Raw genomic sequence first — 27,500 nt, forward strand, 5'->3', positions numbered from 1 at the left:
CTAAAACTAACCCTAAACTAAACTAAACTAACCCTACTCTAAACGAGACTAAATTACCCTAATCTAAACTAAACTAACCCTAAACACAACTAAACTAAACTAACCCTACTCTAAACTAGACTAAATTAACCCTAATCTAAACTAAACTAACCCTAACCACAACAAAACTAAACTAACCCTACTCTTAACTAAAGTTAACCTAAACTAAATTAACCCTAACCCTAAACACAACTAAACTAAACTAACCCTACTCTAAACTAGACTAAATTAACCCTAAACTAAACTAACCCTAACCACAACAAAACTAAACTAACCCTACTCTTAACTAAAGTAAACCTAAACTAAATTAACCCTAACCCTAAACACAACTAAACTAAACCTACTCTTAACTAACGTAAACCTAAACTAAACTAACCCTAACCCTAAACCAAACTAACCCTAAACTAAACTAACACTAATCTAAACTAAACTAACCCTAACTAAACCTAATCTAAACTAAACTAACCTAAACTAACTAAACTAACCCTAAACACAACTAAACTAAACAAACCTTAACTCAACTAACGCTAATCTAAACTAAACTAACCCTAAACACAACTAAAATAAAATAAACTAACCCTAAACTAATCCTAACTAAACTAACTCAACCCTAACCTTAAACTAAACCTACACTAACCCTAAACTAAACTAACCCTGCACTAACCCCAACTAAACTAAACAAACCCTAACCTAAACTAACCTTACACTAACCCTAACCAAACTAAGCTAACCCTACACTAACCCTAACTAAACTAAACAAACCCTAACCTAAACTAACCCTAACTAAACTAAACTAACCCTACACTAACCCTAACTAAACTAAACAAACCCTAACCTAAACTAACCCAAACTAAACTAAACTAACCCTAACCTAAACTAACCCCAACTAAACTAAACAAACCCTAACCTAAACTAACCCAAACTAAACTAAACAAACCCTAAACTAACCCATATAAACTAAACTAACCCTAACCAACCCAAACTAAACTAAACTAAACTAACCCTAACCTAAACTAACCCAAACTAAACTAACCCAAACTAAACTAAACTAACCCTAACCCAAACTAAACAAACCCTAACCCTAACTAAATCTAAACTAACCCAAACTAAACTAAACAAACCCTAACCCAAACTAAACTAAACAAACCCTAACCCAAACTAAACTGAACAAACCCTAACCCAAACTAAACTAAACAAACCCTAACCCTAACCCAAACTAAATCTAAACTAACCCAAACTAAACTAAACAAACCCTAACCCAAACTAAACTAACCCTAACCTAAACTAACCCAAACTAAACTAAACTAACCCTAACCCAAACTAAACTAAACAAACCCTAACCCAAACTAAACTAAACAAACCCTAACCCAAACTAAACTAAACAAACCCTAACCCTAACCCAAACTAAACTAAACAAACCCTAACCCAAACTAAACTAAACAAACCCTAACCCAAACTAAACTAAACAAACCCTAACCCTAACCCAAACTAAACTAAACAAACCCTAACCCTAACCCAAACTAAACTAAACAAACCCTAACCCAAACTAAACTAAACAAACCCTAACCCTAACCCAAACTAAACTAAACAAACCCTAACCTAAACTAACCCAAACTAAACTAAACAAACCCTAACCCTAACCCAAACTAAACTAAACAAACCCTAACCCTAACCCAAACTAAACTAAACAAACCCTAACCCAAACTAAACTAAACAAACCCTAACCCTAACCCAAACTAAACTAAACTAACCCTAACCTAAACTAACCCAAACTAAACTAAACAAACCCTAACCCTAACCCAAACTAAACTAAACTAACCCAAACTAAACTAACCCTAACTAGGGCTGGGCGATATACCCCAAAAAAATGATCACAATATAATTTTCTATATCAGTCGATATCGATAAATATCACAATAAATGTCAAATCTTTATTTCTTTAAAGTTTAAAGGCATAGTTTTGCTCCTGAGTGAAAGATGTAGAAAACAAACTATCCTTTATTGTCAAAACATGACAAACCCTTCCCAAACAGGTGAACACTTTATTAAAACTGAGGTAGATTTATTTATTAAAAGCAATATTAATAGAGTAGATTATAAATATAAATGGGATATATAAAATAAATATCCATATTAAATCTAGAACTGAAGTATAACATTTGGCTCTACCAAAAAAATATATAGATAACAAAAAATCTTTGACTGTACACTATATATCAATAATATAATTATATATACTTAATTGTGTAAGTAGTAAAACACTACAAACGAAAACGGGCAAAAAAATGAGTCCCCCCTCTCTGGCCTCACAGTGGATTGGTCGACCGCGGATCTCACCGACACACACACACACACACACACCGACAGTGGATTGGTCGACTGCGGATCTCACCGACACACACACACACACACACACCGACAGTGGATTGGTCGACCGCGGATCTCACCGACACACACACACACACACACACACACACCGACAGTGGATTGGTCGACCGCGGATCTCACCGACACACACACACACACACACACACCGACAGTGGATTGGTCGACCGCGGATCTCACCGACACACACACACACACACACACACACACACACACACCGACAGTGGATTGGCCGAGAGAGAGAGAGTACACAGTTCAGTAGTTGTGGGACTCCAGTAAGCTGTGAAGTCTATTTGATTCACTTTAAATATCGGCTGAAGTTATTTCTCTTTTGATCCAGGCGATGATTAACCCATCACCAAAGATGAACCTATGATGAGCAGCACTATACGTCGCTCCGTTTTCTGTCGGATGGGATCGCCAAAATATCTCCAAACCACTGAAGTTGAGCGAAGTAACTTGTCAACGATATCGGTGTCCTCCGAGCTGGTCGTGAGCTCTGAGTTTTCTTCACTATCACTCATTTTTCTCGCTCCGCTTCACTGCGATCCTCAAACCTGTCAGACTGTACACAGCAGCGCGTGCCGCGCCCAGAGCCCGTCTGCAGAACGCATGCGCATTAGGCATCGCACGAAAGCATTATATCGAGAATTTATCGAACTGTTGTTATCGTTTTATCGAGGAAAATGATTTCGCAATAATTATCGTTTTCGTTTTATCGCCCAGCCCTAACCCTAACTTAACTAACCCTAACCCTAACCTAAACTAACCCTAAACTAACCCCAACCCACGCTTCAGCTCCTGCTACACAGACTCTAACAGTAATGTTTATTGATATTTTGATATTTGCACAATATTTTAAATTTCCAACAAGCTTACCTCTAAAATAAAACATTATTAAACCATGCATATGTCATAATACAAAAGTATTGTGATTAAAAGCACTGAATATAATATTGTTTCCATGGCGACGCGTCATGCTTGTCACGTGACACACTAATGCTGTATGGCAGATCTATCACTTTTATTTCCTTTTTTATTCAAAATATTCCCAAACTTCACAAATGTCATCCACTAACTGATATCCAGATTCTCAAAGACATGCTGAACGCGTTGTGTTGTTGAAAAAGTGTATAATGATTAGATTTATGTGTGTGAGACATAAGTGTTAGTATATATGTTAGTTGATCTATAAAGCGCCACAGTTCAGAGAATGGGATCTGTCAGATTTACAACATCCAGTAAAGGAGAAGAGAAGAGTAAACATTAGAGTTATACACAATATCTGATTGGAATAAACACCTCCCCTTTCTCTGAATGGGTTGTTATTGCCCCTAGACATCAGTGTGTGTTATAGAAGTTCCGCTAGAACTTGTGTTTGAGTGTCACTGGATTTAGCCGCTGATCACGTGACACTTTAATCACACCGGTGTGATCGTTCCATCAAAGGGTTACCGGAGGTCATAGGTCAGCCAGGTGCCAAAACAACCTGATCATCACACACCTGCACTCGCACCCGCGCTCAACTCACACACCATCACAGATGAACCGCAGCCAGATTTAAATCAGTGTGAGACTCACAGGGTCAGACGCTCGTCCCATTTGGGGTTGGAGGAACTGTGGGATTTGGAGGTTTTCTTGCTCTCGCCCTCTGACGACACTTCCACATAGACGGCCGTTACAAACCAGTTCTTCTTCCTCTTGAGTTTGGCACAGGAAACTGCCACACACACACACACACACAACACACTCAGCATCGGAAGAACACATGTCACTTCCTGTTCCTGTTGGTGTGGTCTTACCGACGGCGTGCAGCTCTCTGACGTTATTGCTACAGTCGCTTCTAGAGGAGCCCGTGGCCATGACCTCAAACACACCACACACTCCATCAACTACAGGACCTGAGGGAACACACACACACACGAATCACTACGCGCTGCACAAACTATTAAACATTTTCAATCAAAAGTTTATCTTTACACCGCTGCCCATTATCCGAGTCAGCACAAATAAAACCACAGAACAACTTTTCTTTCTTAGTTTTCTTCCAATTCAATTCAGTCTTTCCCAGATACACTAACTGTGGTCAGCGGGTAATCATCATCATCATCATCATCATCACTCTAGCTTTACTGCAGACGGGTTCAAGATCGAGCACTGAAATTCAGTCTCTGTGACTCTTCTACTCTACATACTCAAATAAATTATTTTACTCATTTTATTCTGTGTTTTTACTCTAGTCCCACGTCTGATGGGCCGGCTAGGGTTTAATAGGAACATTTGTTTGTCCTCAACTTAAAGTTCAGAATTAAAGACTTATATGATTCTTTAGGATCTCTTATTGAGCCCAGGCAGGCCGAAAGGCTTGGGCTGAAATTGGGTATTATATGAGGGGACGGCCATTAGTAGCGGCGTCTGAAACCATAGAGGATGTTATCGAGTGGACTCATTCTATCCCACAAAGAGCGAGCTTGACAAGGCCCAAATTGTGATGGCTAGACGAAACTGCAGCTCTTGTGGGCTGTTCCCGGTCTGCAGTGGTCAGTATCTATCAAAAGTGCTCCAAGGAAGGACCAGTGGAGAACCGGCCACAGGGTCATGGGCGGCCAAGGCTCATTGATGACCGTGGGGAGCGAAGGCTGGCCCGTGGGGTCCGATCAAACAGACGAGCTACTGGAGCTCAAACTGCTCCAGAAGTTAATGCTGGTTCTGATAGAAAGCTGTCAGAATACACAGAGCAGCTCAGTTTGAGGCGTATGGCCGTAATGTTATGCCTGATGGGTGTAAGGTGACTCATCTGTAAATGGGCTGTTTAAATCAGAGAGGAGAAAACGTCCTTTTAGTGTGACATCTTGACAGTTAGATGCAAAAAACATTAAAAACACATAAGGAAAACATTCAATAAAACCTGCAGTTCAGGTCCTCTTTAAATGGACTCAAAACTTCACATCGAACAGAATAAAGCATGTGGAACATCTGCTCACCTCACAGCTGATGAGCGCGACGGCCTGAAGATCTTCAGCCCTCACTGCAAGCCATGCTTCTGCAACACAAGACATTCACACACAGCTTTAATCCGCTTCAGAACCGGATCACACAGGACGGAGTCGAGGCTCATGTCTCACACACAGCTTTAATCCGCTTCAGAACCGGATCACACAGGACGGAGTCGACGCTCATGTCTCACACACAGCTTTAATCCGCTTCAGAACCGGATCACACAGGACGGAGTCGAGGCTCATCTCTCACACACAGCTTTAATCCGCTTCAGAACCGGATCACACAGGACGGAGTCGAGGCTCATGTCTCACACACAGCTTTAATCCGCTTCAGAACCGGATCACACAGGACGGAGTCGAGGCTCATGTCTCACACACAGCTTTAATCCGCTTCAGAACCGGATCACACAGGACGGAGTCGAGGCTCATGTCTCACACACAGCTTTAATCCGCTTCAGAACCGGATCATTCAGGACGGAGTCGAGGCTCATGTCTCACACACAGCTTTAATCCGCTTCAGAACCGGATCACACAGGACGGAGTCGACACTCATGTCTCACACACAGCTTTAATCCGCTTCAGAACCGGATCACACAGGACGGAGTCGACACTCATGTCTCACACACAGCTTTAATCCGCTTTAGAACCAGATCATTCAGGACGGAGTCGACACTCATGTCTCACACACAGCTTTAATCGGCTTCAGAACCGGATCATACAGGACGGAGTCGACACTCATGTCTCACACACAGCTTTAATCCGCTTTAGAACCAGATCATTCAGGACAGAGTCGAGGCTCATGTCTCACACACAGCTTTAATCCGCTTCAGAACCGGATCACACAGGACGGAGTCGAGGCTCATGTCTCACACACAGCTTTAATCCGCTTCAGAACCGGATCACACAGGACGGAGTCGAGGCTCATGTCTCACACACAGCTTTAATCCGCTTCAGAACCGGATCATACAGGACGGAGTCGACACTCATGTCTCACACACAGCTTTAATCCGCTTCAGAACCGGATCATACAGGACGGAGTCGAGGCTCATGTCTCACACACAGCTTTAATCCGCTTCAGAACCGGATCATACAGGATGAAGCCGACACTCATGTCTCACACACAGCTTTAATCCGCTTCAGAACCGGATCATACAGGATGGAGCCGACACTCGTGTCTCACACACAGCTTTAATCCGCTTCAGAACCGGATCATACAGGATGGAGCCGACACTCGTGTCTCACACACAGCTTTAATCCGCTTCAGAACCGGATCATACAGGACGGAGTCGACGCTCATGTCTCACACACAGCTTTAATCCGCTTCAGAACCGGATCATACAGGACGGAGTCGAGGCTCATGTCTCACACACAGCTTTAATCCGCTTCAGAACCGGATCATACAGGATGAAGCCGACACTCATGTCTCACACACAGCTTTAATCCGCTTCAGAACCGGATCATTCAGGATGGAGTCGACGCTCATGTCTCAAACACAGCTTTAATCCGCTTCAGAACCGGATCATACAGGACGGAGTCGAGGCTCATGTCTCACACACAGCTTTAATCCGCTTCAGAACCGGATCATACAGGACGGAGCCGACGCTCATGTCTCATACACAGCTTTAATCCGCTTCTGAACCGGATCATACAGGATGGAGCCGACGCTCATGTCTCACACACAGCTTTAATCCGCTTCTGAACCGGATCATACAGGATGGAGCCGAGGCTCATGTCTCACACACAGCTTTAATCCGCTTCAGAACCGGATCACACAGGACGGAGTCGAGGCTCATGTCTCACACACAGCTTTAATCCGCTTCAGAACCGGATCACACAGGACGGAGTCGAGGCTCATGTCTCACACACAGCTTTAATCCGCTTCAGAACCGGATCATACAGGACGGAGCCGACGCTCATGTCTCACACACAGCTTTAATCCGCTTCAGAACCCGATCACACAGGACAGAGTCGAGGCTCATGTCTCACACACAGCTTTTATCCGCTTCAGAACCGGATCATACAGGATGAAGTCTCACACACAGCTTTAATCCGCTTCAGAACCGGATCATTCAGGATAAAGCCGACACTCATGTCTCAAACAAAGCTTTAATCCGCTTCAGAACCGGATCATACAGGATGGAGTCGACACTCATGTCTCACACACAGCTTTAATCCGCTTTAGAACCAGATCATTCAGGACGGAGTCGACGCTCATGTCTCACACACAGCTTTAATCGGCTTCAGAACCGGATCATACAGGACGGAGTCGACACTCATGTCTCACACACAGCTTTAATCCGCTTCAGAACCGGATCATACAGGACGGAGCCGACGCTCATGTCTCACACACAGCTTTAATCCGCTTCAGAACCGGATCATACAGGACGGAGTCGACACTCATGTCTCTCACACAGCTTTAATCCGCTTCAGAACCGGATCACACAGGACGGAGTCGAGGCTCATGTCTCACACACAGCTTTAATCCGCTTCAGAACTGGATCATACAGGACGGAGCCGACGCTCATGTCTCACACACAGCTTTAATCCGCTTCAGAACCGGATCACACAGGACGGAGTCGAGGCTCATGTCTCACACACAGCTTTAATCCGCTTCAGAACTGGATCATACAGGACGGAGCCGACGCTCACACACAGCTTTAATCCGCTTCAGAACCGGAATCATACAGGATGGAGTCGACGCTCATGTCTCACACACAGCTTTAATCCGCTTCAGAACCGGATCATACAGGACGGAGTCGACACTCATGTCTCTCACACAGCTTTAATCCGCTTCAGAACCGGATCATACAGGACGGAGCCGACGCTCATGTCTCACACACAGCTTTAATCCGCTTCAGAACCGGATCACACAGGACGGAGTCGAGGCTCATGTCTCACACACAGCTTTAATCCGCTTCAGAACTGGATCATACAGGACGGAGCCGACGCTCACACACAGCTTTAATCCGCTTCAGAACCGGATCATACAGGATGGAGTCGACGCTCATCTCTCACACACAGCTTTAACCCGCTTCAGAACCGGATCACACAGGACGGAGTCGAGGCTCATGTCTCACACACAGCTTTAATCCGCTTCAGAACCTGATCATACAGGATGGAGCCGACACTCATGTCTCACACACAGCTTTAATCCGCTTCAGAACCGGATCATACAGGATGGAGCCGACGCTCATGTCTCACACACAGCTTTAATCCGCTTCAGAACCGGATCATACAGGATGGAGCCGACACTCATGTCTCACACACAGCTTTAATCCGCTTCAGAACCGGATCATACAGGACGGAGTCGACGCTCATGTCTCACACACAGCTTTAATCCGCTTCAGAACCGGATTATACAGGACGGAGCCGACACTCGTGTCTCAAACACAGCTTTAATCCGCTTCAGAACCAGATCATACAGGATGGAGCCGACACTCATGTCTCACACACAGCTTTAATCCGCTTCAGAACCGGATCATACAGGATGGAGCCGACGCTCATGTCTCACACACAGCTTTAATCCGCTTCAGAACCGGATCATACAGGATGGAGCCGACACTCATGTCTCACACACAGCTTTAATCCGCTTCAGAACCGGATCATACACGATGGAGCCGACACTCATGTCTCACACACAGCTTTAATCTGCTTCAGAACCGGATCATACACGATGGAGCCGACACTCATGTCTCACACACAGCTTTAATCTGCTTCAGAACCGGATCATACACGATGGAGCCGACACTCATGTCTCACACACAGCTTTAATCCGCTTCAGAACCGGATCATACAGGACGGAGTCGACACTCATGTCTCTCACACAGCTTTAATCCGCTTCAGAACCGGATCACACAGGACGGAGTCGAGGCTCATGTCTCACACACAGCTTTAATCCGCTTCAGAACTGGATCATACAGGACGGAGCCGACGCTCATGTCTCACACACAGCTTTAATCCGCTTCAGAACCGGATCACACAGGACGGAGTCGAGGCTCATGTCTCACACACAGCTTTAATCCGCTTCAGAACTGGATCATACAGGACGGAGCCGACGCTCACACACAGCTTTAATCCGCTTCAGAACCGGAATCATACAGGATGGAGTCGACGCTCATGTCTCACACACAGCTTTAATCCGCTTCAGAACCGGATCATACAGGACGGAGTCGACACTCATGTCTCTCACACAGCTTTAATCCGCTTCAGAACCGGATCATACAGGACGGAGCCGACGCTCATGTCTCACACACAGCTTTAATCCGCTTCAGAACCGGATCACACAGGACGGAGTCGAGGCTCATGTCTCACACACAGCTTTAATCCGCTTCAGAACTGGATCATACAGGACGGAGCCGACGCTCACACACAGCTTTAATCCGCTTCAGAACCGGATCATACAGGATGGAGTCGACGCTCATCTCTCACACACAGCTTTAACCCGCTTCAGAACCGGATCACACAGGACGGAGTCGAGGCTCATGTCTCACACACAGCTTTAATCCGCTTCAGAACCTGATCATACAGGATGGAGCCGACACTCATGTCTCACACACAGCTTTAATCCGCTTCAGAACCGGATCATACAGGATGGAGCCGACGCTCATGTCTCACACACAGCTTTAATCCGCTTCAGAACCGGATCATACAGGATGGAGCCGACACTCATGTCTCACACACAGCTTTAATCCGCTTCAGAACCGGATCATACAGGACGGAGTCGACGCTCATGTCTCACACACAGCTTTAATCCGCTTCAGAACCGGATTATACAGGACGGAGCCGACACTCGTGTCTCAAACACAGCTTTAATCCGCTTCAGAACCAGATCATACAGGATGGAGCCGACACTCATGTCTCACACACAGCTTTAATCCGCTTCAGAACCGGATCATACAGGATGGAGCCGACGCTCATGTCTCACACACAGCTTTAATCCGCTTCAGAACCGGATCATACAGGATGGAGCCGACACTCATGTCTCACACACAGCTTTAATCCGCTTCAGAACCGGATCATACACGATGGAGCCGACACTCATGTCTCACACACAGCTTTAATCTGCTTCAGAACCGGATCATACACGATGGAGCCGACACTCATGTCTCACACACAGCTTTAATCTGCTTCAGAACCGGATCATACACGATGGAGCCGACACTCATGTCTCACACACAGCTTTAATCCGCTTCAGAACCAGATCATACAGGATGGAGCCGACACTCATGTCTCTCACACAGCTTTAATCTGCTTCAGAACCGGATCATACACGATGGAGCCGACACTCATGTCTCACACACAGCTTTAACAAACACTCATTATCAGGAATTCACATGATCGGGAATCTCACCTCATGGATTGTTAGTGGCAGAGAAATTTCCCAACCAAATCTAGCCGAGGTTTGGTCAACTGTGGCGTGCGAATCTGCAGCACTGACCCATGGCAGGATGACCTTTATGTGGCCAATGCTTCAAAAAATATGGTTTCCCTTACCAATGGTGTTTGGGTGTGTGTGTGTTCATATATGAGTGTTTATGACGAGCTGTGTTCATATATGAGTGTTTATGACGAGCTGTGTTCATATATGAGTGTTTATGACGAGCTGTGTTCATATATGAGTGTTTATGATGAGCTGTGTTCACCTGTGAGTGTTTATGACGAGCTGTGTTCATATATGAGTGTTTATGACGAGCTGTGTTCATATATGAGTGTTTATGACGAGCTGTGTTCACCTGTGAGTGTTTATGACGAGCTGTGTTCATATATGAGTGTTTATGACGAGCTGTGTTCATCTATGAGTGTTTATGACGAGCTGTGTTCATCTATGAGTGTTTATGACGAGCTGTGTTCATCTATGAGTGTTTATGACGAGCTGTGTTCATCTATGAGTGTTTATGACGAGCTGTGTTCATATATGAGTGTTTATGACGAGCTGTGTTCATATATGAGTGTTTATGACGAGCTGTGTTCACCTGTGAGTGTTTATGACGAGCTGTGTTCATATATGAGTGTTTATGACGAGCTGTGTTCATCTATGAGTGTTTATGACGAGCTGTGTTCATATATGAGTGTTTATGACGAGCTGTGTTCATATATGAGTGTTTATGACGAGCTGTGTTCACCTGTGAGTGTTTATGACGAGCTGTGTTCATATATGAGTGTTTATGACGAGCTGTGTTCACCTATGAGTGTTTATGACGAGCTGTGTTCATCTATGAGTGTTTATGACGAGCTGTGTTCATATATGAGTGTTTATGACGAGCTGTGTTCATATATGAGTGTTTATGACGAGCTGTGTTCACCTGTGAGTGTTTATGACGAGCTGTGTTCATATATGAGTGTTTATGACGAGCTGTGTTCATATATGAGTGTTTATGACGAGCTGTGTTCATCTGTGAGTGTTTATGACGAGCTGTGTTCATCTATGAGTGTTTATGACGAGCTGTGTTCATATATGAGTGTTTATGATGAGCTGTGTTCATATATGAGTGTTTATGACGAGCTGTGTTCATCTGTGAGTGTTTATGACGAGCTGTGTTCATCTGTGAGTGTTTATGACGAGCTGTGTTCATCTGTGAGTGTTTATGACGAGCTGTGTTCATCTATGAGTGTTTATGACGAGCTGTGTTCATCTAACAGTTATGAGTGTTTATGACAAGCTGTGTTCATCTAACAGTTATGAGTGTTTATGACAAGCTGTGTTCATCTATGAGTGTTTATGACGAGCTGTGTTCATATATGAGTGTTTATGACGAGCTGTGTTCATCTATGAGTGTTTATGACGAGCTGTGTTCATCTGTGAGTGTTTATGACGAGCTGTGTTCATATATGAGTGTTTATGACGAGCTGTGTTCATATATGAGTGTTTATGACGAGCTGTGTTCATCTAACAGTTATGAGTGTTTATGACAAGCTGTGTTCATCTAACAGTTATGAGTGTTTATGACGAGCTGTGTTCATATATGAGTGTTTATGACGAGCTGTGTTCATCTATGAGTGTTTATGACGAGCTGTGTTCATATATGAGTGTTTATGACGAGCTGTGTTCATCTGTGAGTGTTTATGACGAGCTGTGTTCATCTATGAGTGTTTATGACTAGCTGTGTTTATATATGAGTGTTTATGACGAGCTGTGTTCATCTAACAGTTATGAGTGTTTATGACAAGCTGTGTTCATCTAACAGTTATGAGTGTTTATGACAAGCTGTGTTCATCTAACAGTTATGAGTGTTTATGACGAGCTGTGTTCATCTAACAGTTATGAGTGTTTATGACAAGCTGTGTTCATCTATGAGTGTTTATGACGAGCTGTGTTCATCTATGAGTGTTTATGACGAGCTGTGTTCATATATGAGTGTTTATGACGAGCTGTGTTCATCTGTGAGTGTTTATGACGAGCTGTGTTCATCTATGAGTGTTTATGACGAGCTGTGTTCATCTAACAGTTATGAGTGTTTATGACGAGCTGTGTTCATCTATGAGTGTTTATGACGAGCTGTGTTCATCTAACAGTTATGAGTGTTTATGACGAGCTGTGTTCATCTATGAGTGTTTATGACGAGCTGTGTTCATATATGAGTGTTTATGACGAGCTGTGTTCATCTAACAGTTATGAGTGTTTATGACGAGCTGTGTTCATCTATGAGTGTTTATGACGAGCTGTGTTCATCTAACAGTTATGAGTGTTTATGACGAGCTGTGTTCATCTAACAGTTATGAGTGTTTATGACGAGCTGTGTTCATATATGAGTGTTTATGACGAGCTGTGTTCATCTAACAGTTATGAGTGTTTATGACGAGCTGTGTTCATATATGAGTGTTTATGACGAGCTGTGTTCATCTATGAGTGTTTATGACGAGCTGTGTTCATCTAACAGTTATGAGTGTTTATGACGAGCTGTGTTCATATATGAGTATTTATGACGAGCTGTGTTCATCTATGAGTGTTTATGACGAGCTGTGTTCACCTGTGAGTGTTTATGACGAGCTGTGTTCATATATGAGTGTTTATGACGAGCTGTGTTCATATATGAGTGTTTATGACGAGCTGTGTTCATCTATGAGTGTTTATGACGAGCTGTGTTCATCTGTGAGTGTTTATGACGAGCTGTGTTCATCTATGAGTGTTTATGACGAGCTGTGTTCATCTGTGAGTGTTTATGACGAGCTGTGTTCATCTGTGAGTGTTTATGACGAGCTGTGTTCATCTATGAGTGTTTATGACGAGCTGTGTTCATATATGAGTGTTAATGACGAGCTGTGTTCATCTAACAGTTATGAGTGTTTATGACAAGCTGTGTTCATCTAACAGTTATGAGTGTTTATGACGAGCTGTGTTCATCTAACAGTTATGAGTGTTTATGACAAGCTGTGTTCATCTAACAGTTATGAGTGTTTATGACGAGCTGTGTTCATCTAACAGTTATGAGTGTTTATGACAAGCTGTGTTCATCTATGAGTGTTTATGACGAGCTGTGTTCATATATGAGTGTTTATGACGAGCTGTGTTCATCTATGAGTGTTTATGACGAGCTGTGTTCATCTAACAGTTATGAGTGTTTATGACGAGCTGTGTTCATCTATGAGTGTTTATTACGAGCTGTGTTCATATATGAGTGTTTATGACGAGCTGTGTTCATATATGAGTGTTTATGACGAGCTGTGTTCATCTAACAGTTATGAGTGTTTATGACGAGCTGTGTTCATCTATGAGTGTTTATGACGAGCTGTGTTCATATATGAGTGTTTATGACGAGCTGTGTTCATCTATGAGTGTTTATGACGAGCTGTGTTCATATATGAGTGTTTATGACGAGCTGTGTTCATATATGAGTGTTTATGATGAGCTGTGTTCATATATGAGTGTTTATGACGAGCTGTGTTCATCTAACAGTTATGAGTGTTTATGACAAGCTGTGTTCATATATGAGTGTTTATGACGAGCTGTGTTCATATATGAGTGTTTATGATGAGCTGTGTTCATATATGAGTGTTTATGACAAGCTGTGTTCATCTAACAGTTATGAGTGTTTATGACGAGCTGTGTTCATATATGAGTGTTTATGATGAGCTGTGTTCATATATGAGTGTTTATGATGAGCTGTGTTCATATATGAGTGTTTATGACGAGCTGTGTTCATATATTAGTGTTTATGACGAGCTGTGTTCATATATGAGTGTTTATGACGAGCTGTGTTCATATATGAGTGTTTATGATGAGCTGTGTTCATATATGAGTGTTTATGACGAGCTGTGTTCATCTGTGAGTGTTTATGACGAGCTGTGTTCATCTATGAGTGTTTATGACGAGCTGTGTTCATCTGTGAGTGTTTATGACGAGCTGTGTTCATATATGAGTGTTTATGACGAGCTGTGTTCATCTATGAGTGTTTATGATGAGCTGTGTTCATATATGAGTGTTTATGACGAGCTGTGTTCATATATGAGTGTTTATGATGAGCTGTGTTCATATATGAGTGTTTATGATGAGCTGTGTTCATATATGAGTGTTTATGACAAGCTGTGTTCATCTAACAGTTATGAGTGTTTATGACGAGCTGTGTTCATATATGAGTGTTTATGACGAGCTGTGTTCATATATGAGTGTTTATGATGAGCTGTGTTCATCTAACAGTTATGAGTGTTTATGACGAGCTGTGTTCATATATGAGTGTTTATGACGAGCTGTGTTCATCTAACAGTTATGAGTGTTTATGACGAGCTGTGTTCATATATGAGTGTTTATGACGAGCTGTGTTCATCTAACAGTTATGAGTGTTTATGACGAGCTGTGTTCATATATGAGTGTTTATGACGAGCTGTGTTCATCTAACAGTTATGAGTGTTTATGACGAGCTGTGTTCATATATGAGTGTTTATGACGAGCTGTGTTCATATATGAGTGTTTATGACGAGCTGTGTTCATCTATGAGTGTTTATGACGAGCTGTGTTCATCTATGAGTTTTTATGACGAGCTGTGTTCATATATGAGTGTTTATGACGAGCTGTGTTCATATATGAGTGTTTATGATGAGCTGTGTTCATATATGAGTGTTTATGACGAGCTGTGTTCATATAAGAGTGTTTATGACGAGCTGTGTTCATATATGAGTGTTTATGACGAGCTGTGTTCATATATGAGTGTTTATGACGAGCTGTGTTCATATATGAGTGTTTATGACGAGCTGTGTTCATATATGAGTGTTTATGACGAGCTGTGTTCATATATGGGTTTTTATGATGAGCTGTGTTCATATATGAGTGTTTATGACGAGCTGTGTTCATATATGAGTGTTTATGACGAGCTGTGTTCATATATGAGTGTTTATGACGAGCTGTGTTCATATGAGTGTTTATGACGAGCTGTGTTCATATATGAGTGTTTATGATGAGCTGTGTTCATCTATGAGTGTTTATGACGAGCTGTGTTCATCTAACAGTTATGAGTGTTTATGACGAGCTGTGTTCATCTAACAGTTATGAGTGTTTATGACGAGCTGTGCTCATATATGAGTGTTTATGACGAGCTGTGTTCATCTATGAGTGTTTATGATGAGCTGTGTTCATATATGAGTGTTTATGACGAGCTGTGTTCATCTATGAGTGTTTATGATGAGCTGTGTTCATCTGTGAGTGTTTATGACGAGCTGTGTTCATATATGAGTGTTTATGACGAGCTGTGTTCATCTGTGAGTGTTTATGACGAGCTGTGTTCATCTATGAGTGTTTATGACGAGCTGTGTTCATCTATGAGTGTTTATGACGAGCTGTGTTCATCTGTGAGTGTTTATGACGAGCTGTGTTCATATATGAGTGTTTATGACGAGCTGTGTTCATATATGAGTGTTTATGACGAGCTGTGTTCATCTATGAGTGTTTATGACGAGCTGTGTTCATATATGAGTGTTTATGACGAGCTGTGTTCATCTATGAGTGTTTATGACGAGCTGTGCTCATATGAGTGTTTATGACGAGCTGTGTTCATATATGAGTGTTTATGACGAGCTGTGTTCATATATGAGTGTTTATGACGAGCTGTGTTCATCTATGAGTGTTTATGACGAGCTGTGCTCATATATGAGTGTTTATGATGAGCTGTGTTCATATATGAGTGTTTATGACGAGCTGTGTTCATATATGAGTGTTTATGACGAGCTGTGTTCATCTGTGAGTGTTTATGACGAGCTGTGCTCATATATGAGTGTTTATGACGAGCTGTGTTCATCTATGAGTGTTTATGACGAGCTGTGTTCATCTAACAGTTATGAGTGTTTATGACGAGCTGTGTTCATATATGAGTGTTTATGACGAGCTGTGTTCATCTATGAGTGTTTATGACGAGCTGTGTTCATCTATGAGTGTTTATGACGAGCTGTGTTCATCTAACAGTTATGAGTGTTTATGACGAGCTGTGTTCATCTAACAGTTATGAGTGTTTATGACGAGCTGTGTTCATATATGAGTGTTTATGACGAGCTGTGTTCATATATGAGTGTTTATGACGAGCTGTGTTCATCAAACAGTTATGAGTGTTTATGACGAGCTGTGCTCATATATGAGTGTTTATGACGAGCTGTGTTCATATATGAGTGTTTATGACGAGCTGTGTTCATCTGTGAGTGTTTATGACGAGCTGTGTTCATCTAACAGTTATGAGTGTTTATGACGAGCTGTGTTCATATATGAGTGTTTATGACGAGCTGTGTTCATATATGAGTGTTTATGACGAGCTGTGTTCATCTGTGAGTGTTTATGACGAGCTGTGTTCATCTGTGAGTGTTTATGACGAGCTGTGTTCATATATGAGTGTTTATGACGAGCTGTGTTCATCTAACAGTTATGAGTGTTTATGACGAGCTGTGCTCATATATGAGTGTTTATGACGAGCTGTGTTCATCTAACAGTTATGAGTGTTTATGACGAGCTGTGTTCATCTATGAGTGTTTATGATGAGCTGTGTTCATATATGAGTGTTTATGACGAGCTGTGTTCATCTATGAGTGTTTATGATGAGCTGTGTTCATATATGAGTGTTTATGACGAGCTGTGTTCATATATGAGTGTTTATGATGAGCTGTGTTCATATATGAGTGTTTATGACGAGCTGTGTTCATCTGTGAGTGTTTATGACGAGCTGTGCTCATATATGAGTGTTTATGACGAGCTGTGTTCATATATGAGTGTTTATGACGAGCTGTGTTCATCTATGAGTATTTATGACGAGCTGTGCTCATATATGAGTGTTTATGACGAGCTGTGTTCATATATGAGTGTTTATGACGAGCTGTGTTCATATATGAGTGTTTATGACGAGCTGTGTTCATCTGTGAGTGTTTATGACGAGCTGTGCTCATATATGAGTGTTTATGACGAGCTGTGTTCATATATGAGTGTTTATGACGAGCTGTGTTCATCTATGAGTGTTTATGACAAGCTGTGTTCATCTAACAGTTATGAGTGTTTATGACGAGCTGTGTTCATCTATGAGTGTTTATGACGAGCTGTGTTCATATATGAGTGTTTATGACGAGCTGTGTTCATCTAACAGTTATGAGTGTTTATGACGAGCTGTGCTCATATATGAGTGTTTATGACGAGCTGTGTTCATCTATGAGTGTTTATGATGAGCTGTGTTCATATATGAGTGTTTATGACGAGCTGTGTTCATCTATGAGTGTTTATGATGAGCTGTGTTCATATATGAGTGTTTATGACGAGCTGTGTTCATATATGAGTGTTTATGATGAGCTGTGTTCATATATGAGTGTTTATGATGAGCTGTGTTCATATATGAGTGTTTATGACGAGCTGTGTTCATCTATGAGTGTTTATGACGAGCTGTGTTCATCTATGAGTGTTTATGATGAGCTGTGTTCATATATGAGTGTTTATGACGAGCTGTGTTCATCTATGAGTGTTTATGATGAGCTGTGTTCATCTGTGAGTGTTTATGACGAGCTGTGTTCATATATGAGTGTTTATGACGAGCTGTGTTCATCTGTGAGTGTTTATGACGAGCTGTGTTCATCTATGAGTGTTTATGACGAGCTGTGTTCATCTATGAGTGTTTATGACGAGCTGTGTTCATCTGTGAGTGTTTATGACGAGCTGTGTTCATATATGAGTGTTTATGACGAGCTGTGTTCATATATGAGTGTTTATGACGAGCTGTGTTCATCTATGAGTGTTTATGACGAGCTGTGTTCATATATGAGTGTTTATGACGAGCTGTGTTCATCTATGAGTGTTTATGACGAGCTGTGCTCATATATGAGTGTTTATGATGAGCTGTGTTCATCTGTGAGTGTTTATGACGAGCTGTGTTCATATATGAGTGTTTATGACGAGCTGTGTTCATCTGTGAGTGTTTATGACGAGCTGTGTTCATCTGTGAGTGTTTATGACGAGCTGTGTTCATATATGGGTGTTTATGACGAGCTGTGTTCATCTATGAGTGTTTATGACGAGCTGTGTTCATCTGTGAGTGTTTATGACGAGCTGTGTTCATATATGAGTGTTTATGACGAGCTGTGTTCATATATGAGTGTTTATGACGAGCTGTGTTCATCTATGAGTGTTTATGACGAGCTGTGTTCATATATGAGTGTTTATGACGAGCTGTGTTCATCTATGAGTGTTTATGACGAGCTGTGCTCATATATGAGTGTTTATGACGAGCTGTGTTCATATATGAGTGTTTATGACGAGCTGTGTTCATATATGAGTGTTTATGACGAGCTGTGTTCATCTATGAGTGTTTATGACGAGCTGTGCTCATATATGAGTGTTTATGACGAGCTGTGTTCATATATGAGTGTTTATGACGAGCTGTGTTCATATATGAGTGTTTATGACGAGCTGTGTTCATCTGTGAGTGTTTATGACGAGCTGTGCTCATATATGAGTGTTTATGACGAGCTGTGTTCATCTATGAGTGTTTATGACGAGCTGTGTTCATCTAACAGTTATGAGTGTTTATGACGAGCTGTGTTCATATATGAGTGTTTATGACGAGCTGTGTTCATCTATGAGTGTTTATGACGAGCTGTGTTCATCTATGAGTGTTTATGACGAGCTGTGTTCATCTAACAGTTATGAGTGTTTATGACGAGCTGTGTTCATATATGAGTGTTTATGACGAGCTGTGTTCATCTAACAGTTATGAGTGTTTATGACGAGCTGTGTTCATATATGAGTGTTTATGACGAGCTGTGTTCATATATGAGTGTTTATGACGAGCTGTGTTCATATATGAGTGTTTATGACGAGCTGTGTTCATCTAACAGTTATGAGTGTTTATGACGAGCTGTGCTCATATATGAGTGTTTATGACGAGCTGTGTTCATATATGAGTGTTTATGACGAGCTGTGTTCATCTGTGAGTGTTTATGACGAGCTGTGTTCATCTAACAGTTATGAGTGTTTATGACGAGCTGTGTTCATATATGAGTGTTTATGACGAGCTGTGTTCATATATGAGTGTTTATGACGAGCTGTGTTCATATATGAGTGTTTATGATGAGCTGTGTTCATCTGTGAGTGTTTATGACGAGCTGTGTTCATATATGAGTGTTTATGACGAGCTGTGTTCATATATGAGTGTTTATGACGAGCTGTGTTCATATATGAGTGTTTATGACGAGCTGTGTTCATCTGTGAGTGTTTATGACGAGCTGTGTTCATCTGTGAGTGTTTATGACGAGCTGTGTTCATCTAACAGTTATGAGTGTTTATGACGAGCTGTGTTCATATATGAGTGTTTATGACGAGCTGTGTTCATCTAACAGTTATGAGTGTTTATGACGAGCTGTGCTCATATATGAGTGTTTATGACGAGCTGTGTTCATCTAACAGTTATGAGTGTTTATGACGAGCTGTGTTCATATATGAGTGTTTATGACGAGCTGTGTTCATCTATGAGTGTTTATGATGAGCTGTGTTCATATATGAGTGTTTATGACGAGCTGTGTTCATATATGAGTGTTTATGATGAGCTGTGTTCATATATGAGTGTTTATGACGAGCTGTGTTCATCTATGAGTATTTATGACGAGCTGTGCTCATATATGAGTGTTTATGACGAGCTGTGTTCATATATGAGTGTTTATGACGAGCTGTGTTCATATATGAGTGTTTATGACGAGCTGTGTTCATCTGTGAGTGTTTATGACGAGCTGTGCTCATATATGAGTGTTTATGACGAGCTGTGTTCATATATGAGTGTTTATGACGAGCTGTGTTCATCTATGAGTGTTTATGACGAGCTGTGTTCATCTAACAGTTATGAGTGTTTATGACGAGCTGTGTTCATCTATGAGTGTTTATGACGAGCTGTGTTCATATATGAGTGTTTATGACGAGCTGTGTTCATCTAACAGTTATGAGTGTTTATGACGAGCTGTGTTCATATATGAGTGTTTATGACGAGCTGTGCTCATATATGAGTGTTTATGACGAGCTGTGTTCATCTATGAGTGTTTATGACGAGCTGTGTTCTTCTGTGAGTGTTTATGATGAGCTGTGTTCATATATGAGTGTTTATGACGAGCTGTGTTCATCTATGAGTGTTTATGATGAGCTGTGTTCATATATGAGTGTTTATGACGAGCTGTGTTCATATATGAGTGTTTATGATGAGCTGTGTTCATATATGAGTGTTTATGACGAGCTGTGTTCATCTATGAGTGTTTATGACGAGCTGTGTTCATATATGAGTGTTTATGACGAGCTGTGTTCATCTAACAGTTATGAGTGTTTATGACGAGCTGTGCTCATATATGAGTGTTTATGACGAGCTGTGTTCATCTATGAGTGTTTATGACGAGCTGTGTTCATCTGTGAGTGTTTATGATGAGCTGTGTTCATATATGAGTGTTTATGACGAGCTGTGTTCATCTATGAGTGTTTATGATGAGCTGTGTTCATATATGAGTGTTTATGACGAGCTGTGTTCATATATGAGTGTTTATGATGAGCTGTGTTCATATATGAGTGTTTATGATGAGCTGTGTTCATATATGAGTGTTTATGACGAGCTGTGTTCATCTAACAGTTATGAGTGTTTATGATGAGCTGTGTTCATATATGAGTGTTTATGACGAGCTGTGTTCATATATGAGTGTTTATGATGAGCTGTGTTCATATATGAGTGTTTATGATGAGCTGTGTTCATATATGGGTGTTTATGATGAGCTGTGTTCATATATGAGTGTTTATGACGAGCTGTGTTCATATATGAGTGTTTATGATGAGCTGTGTTCATATATGAGTGTTTATGACGAGCTGTGTTCATCTATGAGTGTTTATGACGAGCTGTGTTCATCTATGAGTGTTTATGACGAGCTGTGTTCATATATGAGTGTTTATGACGAGCTGTGTTCATCTAACAGTTATGAGTGTTTATGACGAGCTGTGTTCATCTATGAGTGTTTATGACGACCTGTGTTCATCTAACAGTTATGAGTGTTTATGACGAGCTGTGTTCATCTATGAGTGTTTATGACGAGCTGTGTTCATCTATGAGTGTTTATGACGAGCTGTGTTCATATATGAGTGTTTATGACGAGCTGTGTTCATCTAACAGTTATGAGTGTTTATGACGAGCTGTGTTCATATATGAGTGTTTATGACGAGCTGTGTTCATCTATGAGTGTTTATGACGAGCTGTGTTCATATATGAGTGTTTATGACGAGCTGTGTTCATCTAACAGTTATGAGTGTTTATGACGAGCTGTGTTCATATATGAGTGTTTATGACGAGCTGTGTTCATCTATGAGTGTTTATGACGAGCTGTGTTCATCTATGAGTGTTTATGACGAGCTGTGTTCATATATGAGTGTTTATGACGAGCTGTGTTCATATATGAGTGTTTATGACGAGCTGTGTTCATCTATGAGTGTTTATGACGAGCTGTGTTCATATATGAGTGTTTATGACGAGCTGTGTTCATCTATGAGTGTTTATGACGAGCTGTGTTCATATATGAGTGTTTATGACGAGCTGTGTTCATATATGAGTGTTTATGACGAGCTGTGTTCATCTATGAGTGTTTATGACGAGCTGTGTTCATATATGAGTGTTTATGACGAGCTGTGTTCATCTATGAGTGTTTATGACGAGCTGTGTTCATATATGAGTGTTTATGACGAGCTGTGTTCATATATGAGTGTTTATGACGAGCTGTGTTCATCTATGAGTGTTTATGATGAGCTGTGTTCATATATGAGTGTTTATGACGAGCTGTGTTCATCTGTGAGTGTTTATGACGAGCTGTGTTCATATATGAGTGTTTATGATGAGCTGTGTTCATATATGAGTGTTTATGACGAGCTGTGTTCATCTAACAGTTATGAGTGTTTATGACGAGCTGTGTTCATATATGAGTGTTTATGACGAGCTGTGTTCATCTATGAGTGTTTATGATGAGCTGTGTTCATATATGAGTGTTTATGACGAGCTGTGTTCATCTGTGAGTGTTTATGACGAGCTGTGTTCATATATGAGTGTTTATGATGAGCTGTGTTCATATATGAGTGTTTATGACGAGCTGTGTTCATCTAACAGTTATGAGTGTTTATGACGAGCTGTGTTCATATATGAGTGTTTATGACGAGCTGTGTTCATCTATGAGTGTTTATGACGAGCTGTGTTCATATATGAGTGTTTATGACGAGCTGTGTTCATATATGAGTGTTTATGACGAGCTGTATTCATAAATGTGTTTATGTTGAGCTGTGTTAATGTGTTTATCTCTCTCTGCGGCCTGTTACCGGCGCCCCGCCGCTCATTAATGACTTCACAGACGAACAAATAACCTTAAAAGTTGACTCGTTAATTGTTTGTCTGTGTGAATCAGAAACCGGTGAATCCGGTTCTGTAATGTAATTCGGTGAGTGAACAGCAAATATTCCGCCGTTTATCCGCACACTCATGCTAACAGGCTAATCCATTAGCGTCACGGCTAACGCGCTCTGACACGATTAAACGACGAACAAACTGTTATTGTCAACAAACACACATTCCCGTGAGACTCACAGCGTCCTGTCACACAACAGTGTTTCTCTCACACACTCATTCAGGTGTGCGTTTGTCACTTATCGAGTTTAATCTGGATCGGGCCTGAAGCCGCACCGCCATTTTCACATTTTAACTCGCAGAGCGACGGAGAATCTTCGCCGGACCGTAAAAGCGCCGAAGTGATCAATGACATTAAACTAATCAGAGAAACGGAGAAACTCACCGGAGACTGGAGCAGCTGGAGACACTGCGGTTCACACACTAACCCAACTCTACTCGCTCCTCCTACTGACACACACACACCTCACTCAAAAACTTCACAAGTAGTAACCTAGAATAGTCTAACACTTGATGACTGCTCTGTCAAGCCCTGGTCATCAGTGAGGAACCTGGGTGTGCTCTTTGATACCAATCTTTCATTTGAAAGATTAGCATCTGTAAAAACTGCATTTGACCATTTTTAAAATATATCTAAATTACGGCACATGCTCTCAATGCCAAATGCTGAACAGTTAGTCGATGTGTTCATGAGCTCAAGGCTAGATTATTGTAATGCTCTACTGGGTGCTTGCCCTGCTCGCTTAATAAACAAACTCCAGCTGGACGTGGATGGATGGAGGGAGGGAGGGAGGGAGGGAGAGAGGGAGGGAGGGAGATAGATAGATAGATAGATAGATATAGATAGATAGATAGATAGATAGATAGATAGATAGATAGATAGATAGATAGATAGATAGATAGATAGATAGATAGATAGATAGATAGATCCCGAGGTTTATCCCGGATCCGGGCCGTGTCCAGATCGGATGGTGGACCTGTGTCTGGACATGACCAGCTCATCCTGGAGTGTCTGCTGAGACGTGTCCTTTGGTGTCTCCTCTGAATTTGCCTCTCCGGCACGTCATCCTCAATAAACCCGTCTCTTGTGTGATACCCCGATCTTTCAGATATTCTGCTCTAATCTGACCTCTGACCTGTGCGGTGTCCAGAATAATAATCCTCCGCTGTGTGTTAATAGGCCAGAGGAGAACTGAGTCTGGTTTCTCTAAGGTTTATTTTTCTCCATCATGCCCTGATGGAGTTTCGGTTCCTTTGGTCGCCTTTGGCTTGGCTTGCTCAGTTGGGGACACTAACATTATGATCAGAGTTAATCAACTAAATATACAAATAACATTAATGAATGAGGTCTTATTTAACTCTATAAACTCTAATCCTGATCTGCCAACATTGTCTCTCTCTGATAAATTAAAATAAGCTGATAACATCACTGTTTACTCCAGAACGACTGTACAGCCAAATCTAATTCTGCTGCAGTATTGTCCTGTTTAACACTGAAGCTGCTCTGACACAATCGGCGCTGGAGAAGAGCGATAGAAATAAAGATGACTGACAAACACTCTCTCTCACACTCACACACTTTCTCACACACACCTCAGACACAGAGTTTATATCGTATGACAGAGACAGAAACAGCTCTTTATTGTATAAATGTAATTTTATTGTGAAACTGAATGAAATGTTTGATTTCCTCACAGCTCAGCTTTAGATTGATGACCTCTGAACTGAAGATTACCTGCACGCGGTGTTCATCTACACACACACACGTCCACTGAAGGGTCACAGAGCAGCTTTACTACAGTTCAGTCCATCCACCCAAACACAGACTAGCGTTAGCATTAGCAATACTACTGTAAACACGAAGACTGTAGAGTTTAATAGAGTTTATTAGAGTTTATTAGAGTTTATTAGTGTTTAATAGAGTTTTTTTAGAGTTTAGTAGCGTTTAATCCCTGCACCTGCTAAGCTTTGGCTGAGTATAAACATGAGAACCCCCCGATCCCCTAACTCTGGACACCCGAGCACATTTTAATATGTTTGTCGTATAAATACATAAAATTCTGCTGAGGGAAAAGGCACCGTGTCGTCAGTGAAACTCATGGGAAGGCACACGCTTTACTGTGGAGATCCATCCCATAATGCCTGAGGCATCCATCCCATAATCCCTTAGGAGCGTAAAGTGCACGACATGTCCCGCTACACACACACACACACACGCACACACCGGAAGATATGGCTTCAGTGAATACACACACACACTAGCAGCATTTCACCATGTGACCCGTGGAGTGACATCATCATCGTCTGAAGCGATGTCACATCACGTGTGTGTGTGTGTGTGTGTGTGTGCGTGTGTGAGACGAGCCCCGAGACAGAGACGCTTCTCCAGCCGCGTGTGGCGCTGATTGTCCGAACGGTTCCGCCTGCTGCCTCAGGCGTGTGTGTGTGTGTGTGTGTCGTTGGGTCACAACATGATGCCTCCACAGTACAGCGAGAGGAGCGATGCAGAGGTCAGAGGTCAGGGTTCATGATGAGTGACCTGAACAACAGGAGGAGAAGAGCTGCTGACGGCCGGACCGCACCAACACACTCCACTCTGAGACGGCTGGAGCGCACACCTGCACACACACACACACACACACACACACACACACGTTAGCGCAGTTGCAGCTGATCTCTTCTTCCACACCTGGCCCGAAGTTAACTTCTGGGGCCTGTTACTCTAAACTAGGATAAGGGATTAATCCGGAAACCTCGGTGATCCTGGCTCACTTCATCCGCTAATATACAGTCATCTGTCGTTATCGTTCTTGGTGTGTGTGTGTGCCTTTAGGATCCGTTTACCACAGCGGAAGTCTGGCTGATAGTATATCCAATCGGACCGCATCTGAGATCGTGGCTAATGTGAGTCAGACTGTGTGTCTAATGTGATTAACTTGTTATTAATTTAGCTTGTTATCAGAAATAATAGACTTATTCTGGCTGTGTTTGCGCTTTCACACGCGATCGCGGCTCGTCAGCCCATCAGGACACAGCGCTGAACATCAAGCGATCGCCATCTGGATTACTGATCGGGGTTAGTTTACCGCAAAATATTAAATCAGGAATAGGCCTTTATCACAACGTTTGCTTTATCCTTTATTAGTGACATTACACAGGATTTCTGTGGAGCACTCATATACAACCAATCTCAAATAATAAATGATGAGTGTGTGTTGAGTCAGGGGTGGAGGAAGGACTGAATCTCAGAACTTCAGTAAAAGTAGAAGAACTACAACGATAATCCTACTTAAGCAAAAGTAAAAAAGTACTTGATTTTAAATGTACTTTTAGTATTAAAAGTAAAAGTACTTGTATAACAATTTATTCTCTTAATGTCTATATTCTAATAATGAAAAAGAAGAAATCAGTATGCGCTGTGGCGTTTTAATAAGGTTAGTTTTGGGTTAATGTCGGCTAATCGTGCGTCTCATCTGCTGCCCAGTTTACACTCTGACTCGCAATATCATCTGCAGAGTTAAATATCAATATCCAGAAGAACACTTCCATCAGCTTTGATGTATTTAAATCTTCATATTTATGAGGATTAAAATTAAATATAGGATATGCTTCAGCTTTCCTTATGTTCTTAAATTTGATCAATAAATTAAATTAGAATAACGCTATAGGCTTGTTAAATTAAATAATTTACACTGACAAATTAAAACTGCATTAAATAATGTAATGAGGTTTTTTTAAATATATATTTTTAATACAATAAGAAACGTTGGAAAGAATGTTTAAACATGAAGCTAAACCTCCAGCAGGTGGCGGCAGGTCTTAATGAGTGAGTCACTGAGTCGGTTCGTTCAAACGGCTGATTCGTTCAGGAATGAGGGAGTCGTTTACGAACAGGTCATTGAAATATGATCTGATCTTGGAAATATTTTCGCTGCTGTAATAGATGGTGAACAAAAGCAGTTTATATTGCATCTAAAATGTAAGTGACTAATTTTAATTAACTGTTTATGGAGCTGTCCTGAAATCAGTTTGGCAGTTTGGTCGTGATGGTATTCAGGAAAACACACTCTTGTTTGTTTACATTTCTCCTCGAGGCTGCGCGACGGTCAACAGCGTATCAACACTACTAGAAATGTAGTGGAGTAGAACGGGAAATATTTGCTGCAAAATGAAACGAAGTAAAAGTAAAAAGTATGCACTATTGATTCTACTGAGGTAACGT

At 41.6% G+C, this 27,500-nt stretch overlaps 2 protein-coding genes across 5 annotated transcripts in view; both read right to left on the minus strand.

Annotated features, from left to right (window-relative positions):
- Window positions 1–23,823, minus strand: part of LOC137064122 (NEDD4-like E3 ubiquitin-protein ligase WWP1) — a 60,951-nt gene extending 37,128 nt beyond the window's left edge. Inside the window, exons 1-4 of one of the 2 annotated variants that reach the window (XM_067435450.1) lie at window positions 23,664–23,823; window positions 5,409–5,467; window positions 4,227–4,325; window positions 4,006–4,144 (exon numbers count right to left, since the gene is read on the minus strand). In XM_067435450.1, coding sequence (XP_067291551.1) covers window positions 4,006–4,144; window positions 4,227–4,287 — 200 coding nt within the window. In that variant the 5' untranslated portion in view covers window positions 4,288–4,325; window positions 5,409–5,467; window positions 23,664–23,823. The remainder of the gene's footprint in view (window positions 1–4,005; window positions 4,145–4,226; window positions 4,326–5,408; window positions 5,468–23,663) is intronic. The other variant, XM_067435451.1, reaches the window with a different exon arrangement.
- A 1,093-nt stretch (window positions 23,824–24,916) lies between these two features.
- The window catches only part of snx16 (sorting nexin 16), a 16,290-nt gene continuing 13,706 nt past the window's right edge, over window positions 24,917–27,500 (minus strand). For all 3 annotated transcript variants that reach the window (XM_067434613.1, XM_067434614.1, XM_067434615.1), the window contains one exon: window positions 24,917–25,896. In XM_067434613.1, coding sequence (XP_067290714.1) covers window positions 25,797–25,896 — 100 coding nt within the window. In that variant the 3' untranslated portion in view covers window positions 24,917–25,796. The remainder of the gene's footprint in view (window positions 25,897–27,500) is intronic.

The sequence above is a fragment of the Pseudorasbora parva genome, chromosome 24 (assembly GCF_024679245.1).
Source record: "Pseudorasbora parva isolate DD20220531a chromosome 24, ASM2467924v1, whole genome shotgun sequence".
Classification (NCBI taxonomy): Eukaryota; Metazoa; Chordata; class Actinopteri; order Cypriniformes; family Gobionidae; genus Pseudorasbora; species Pseudorasbora parva.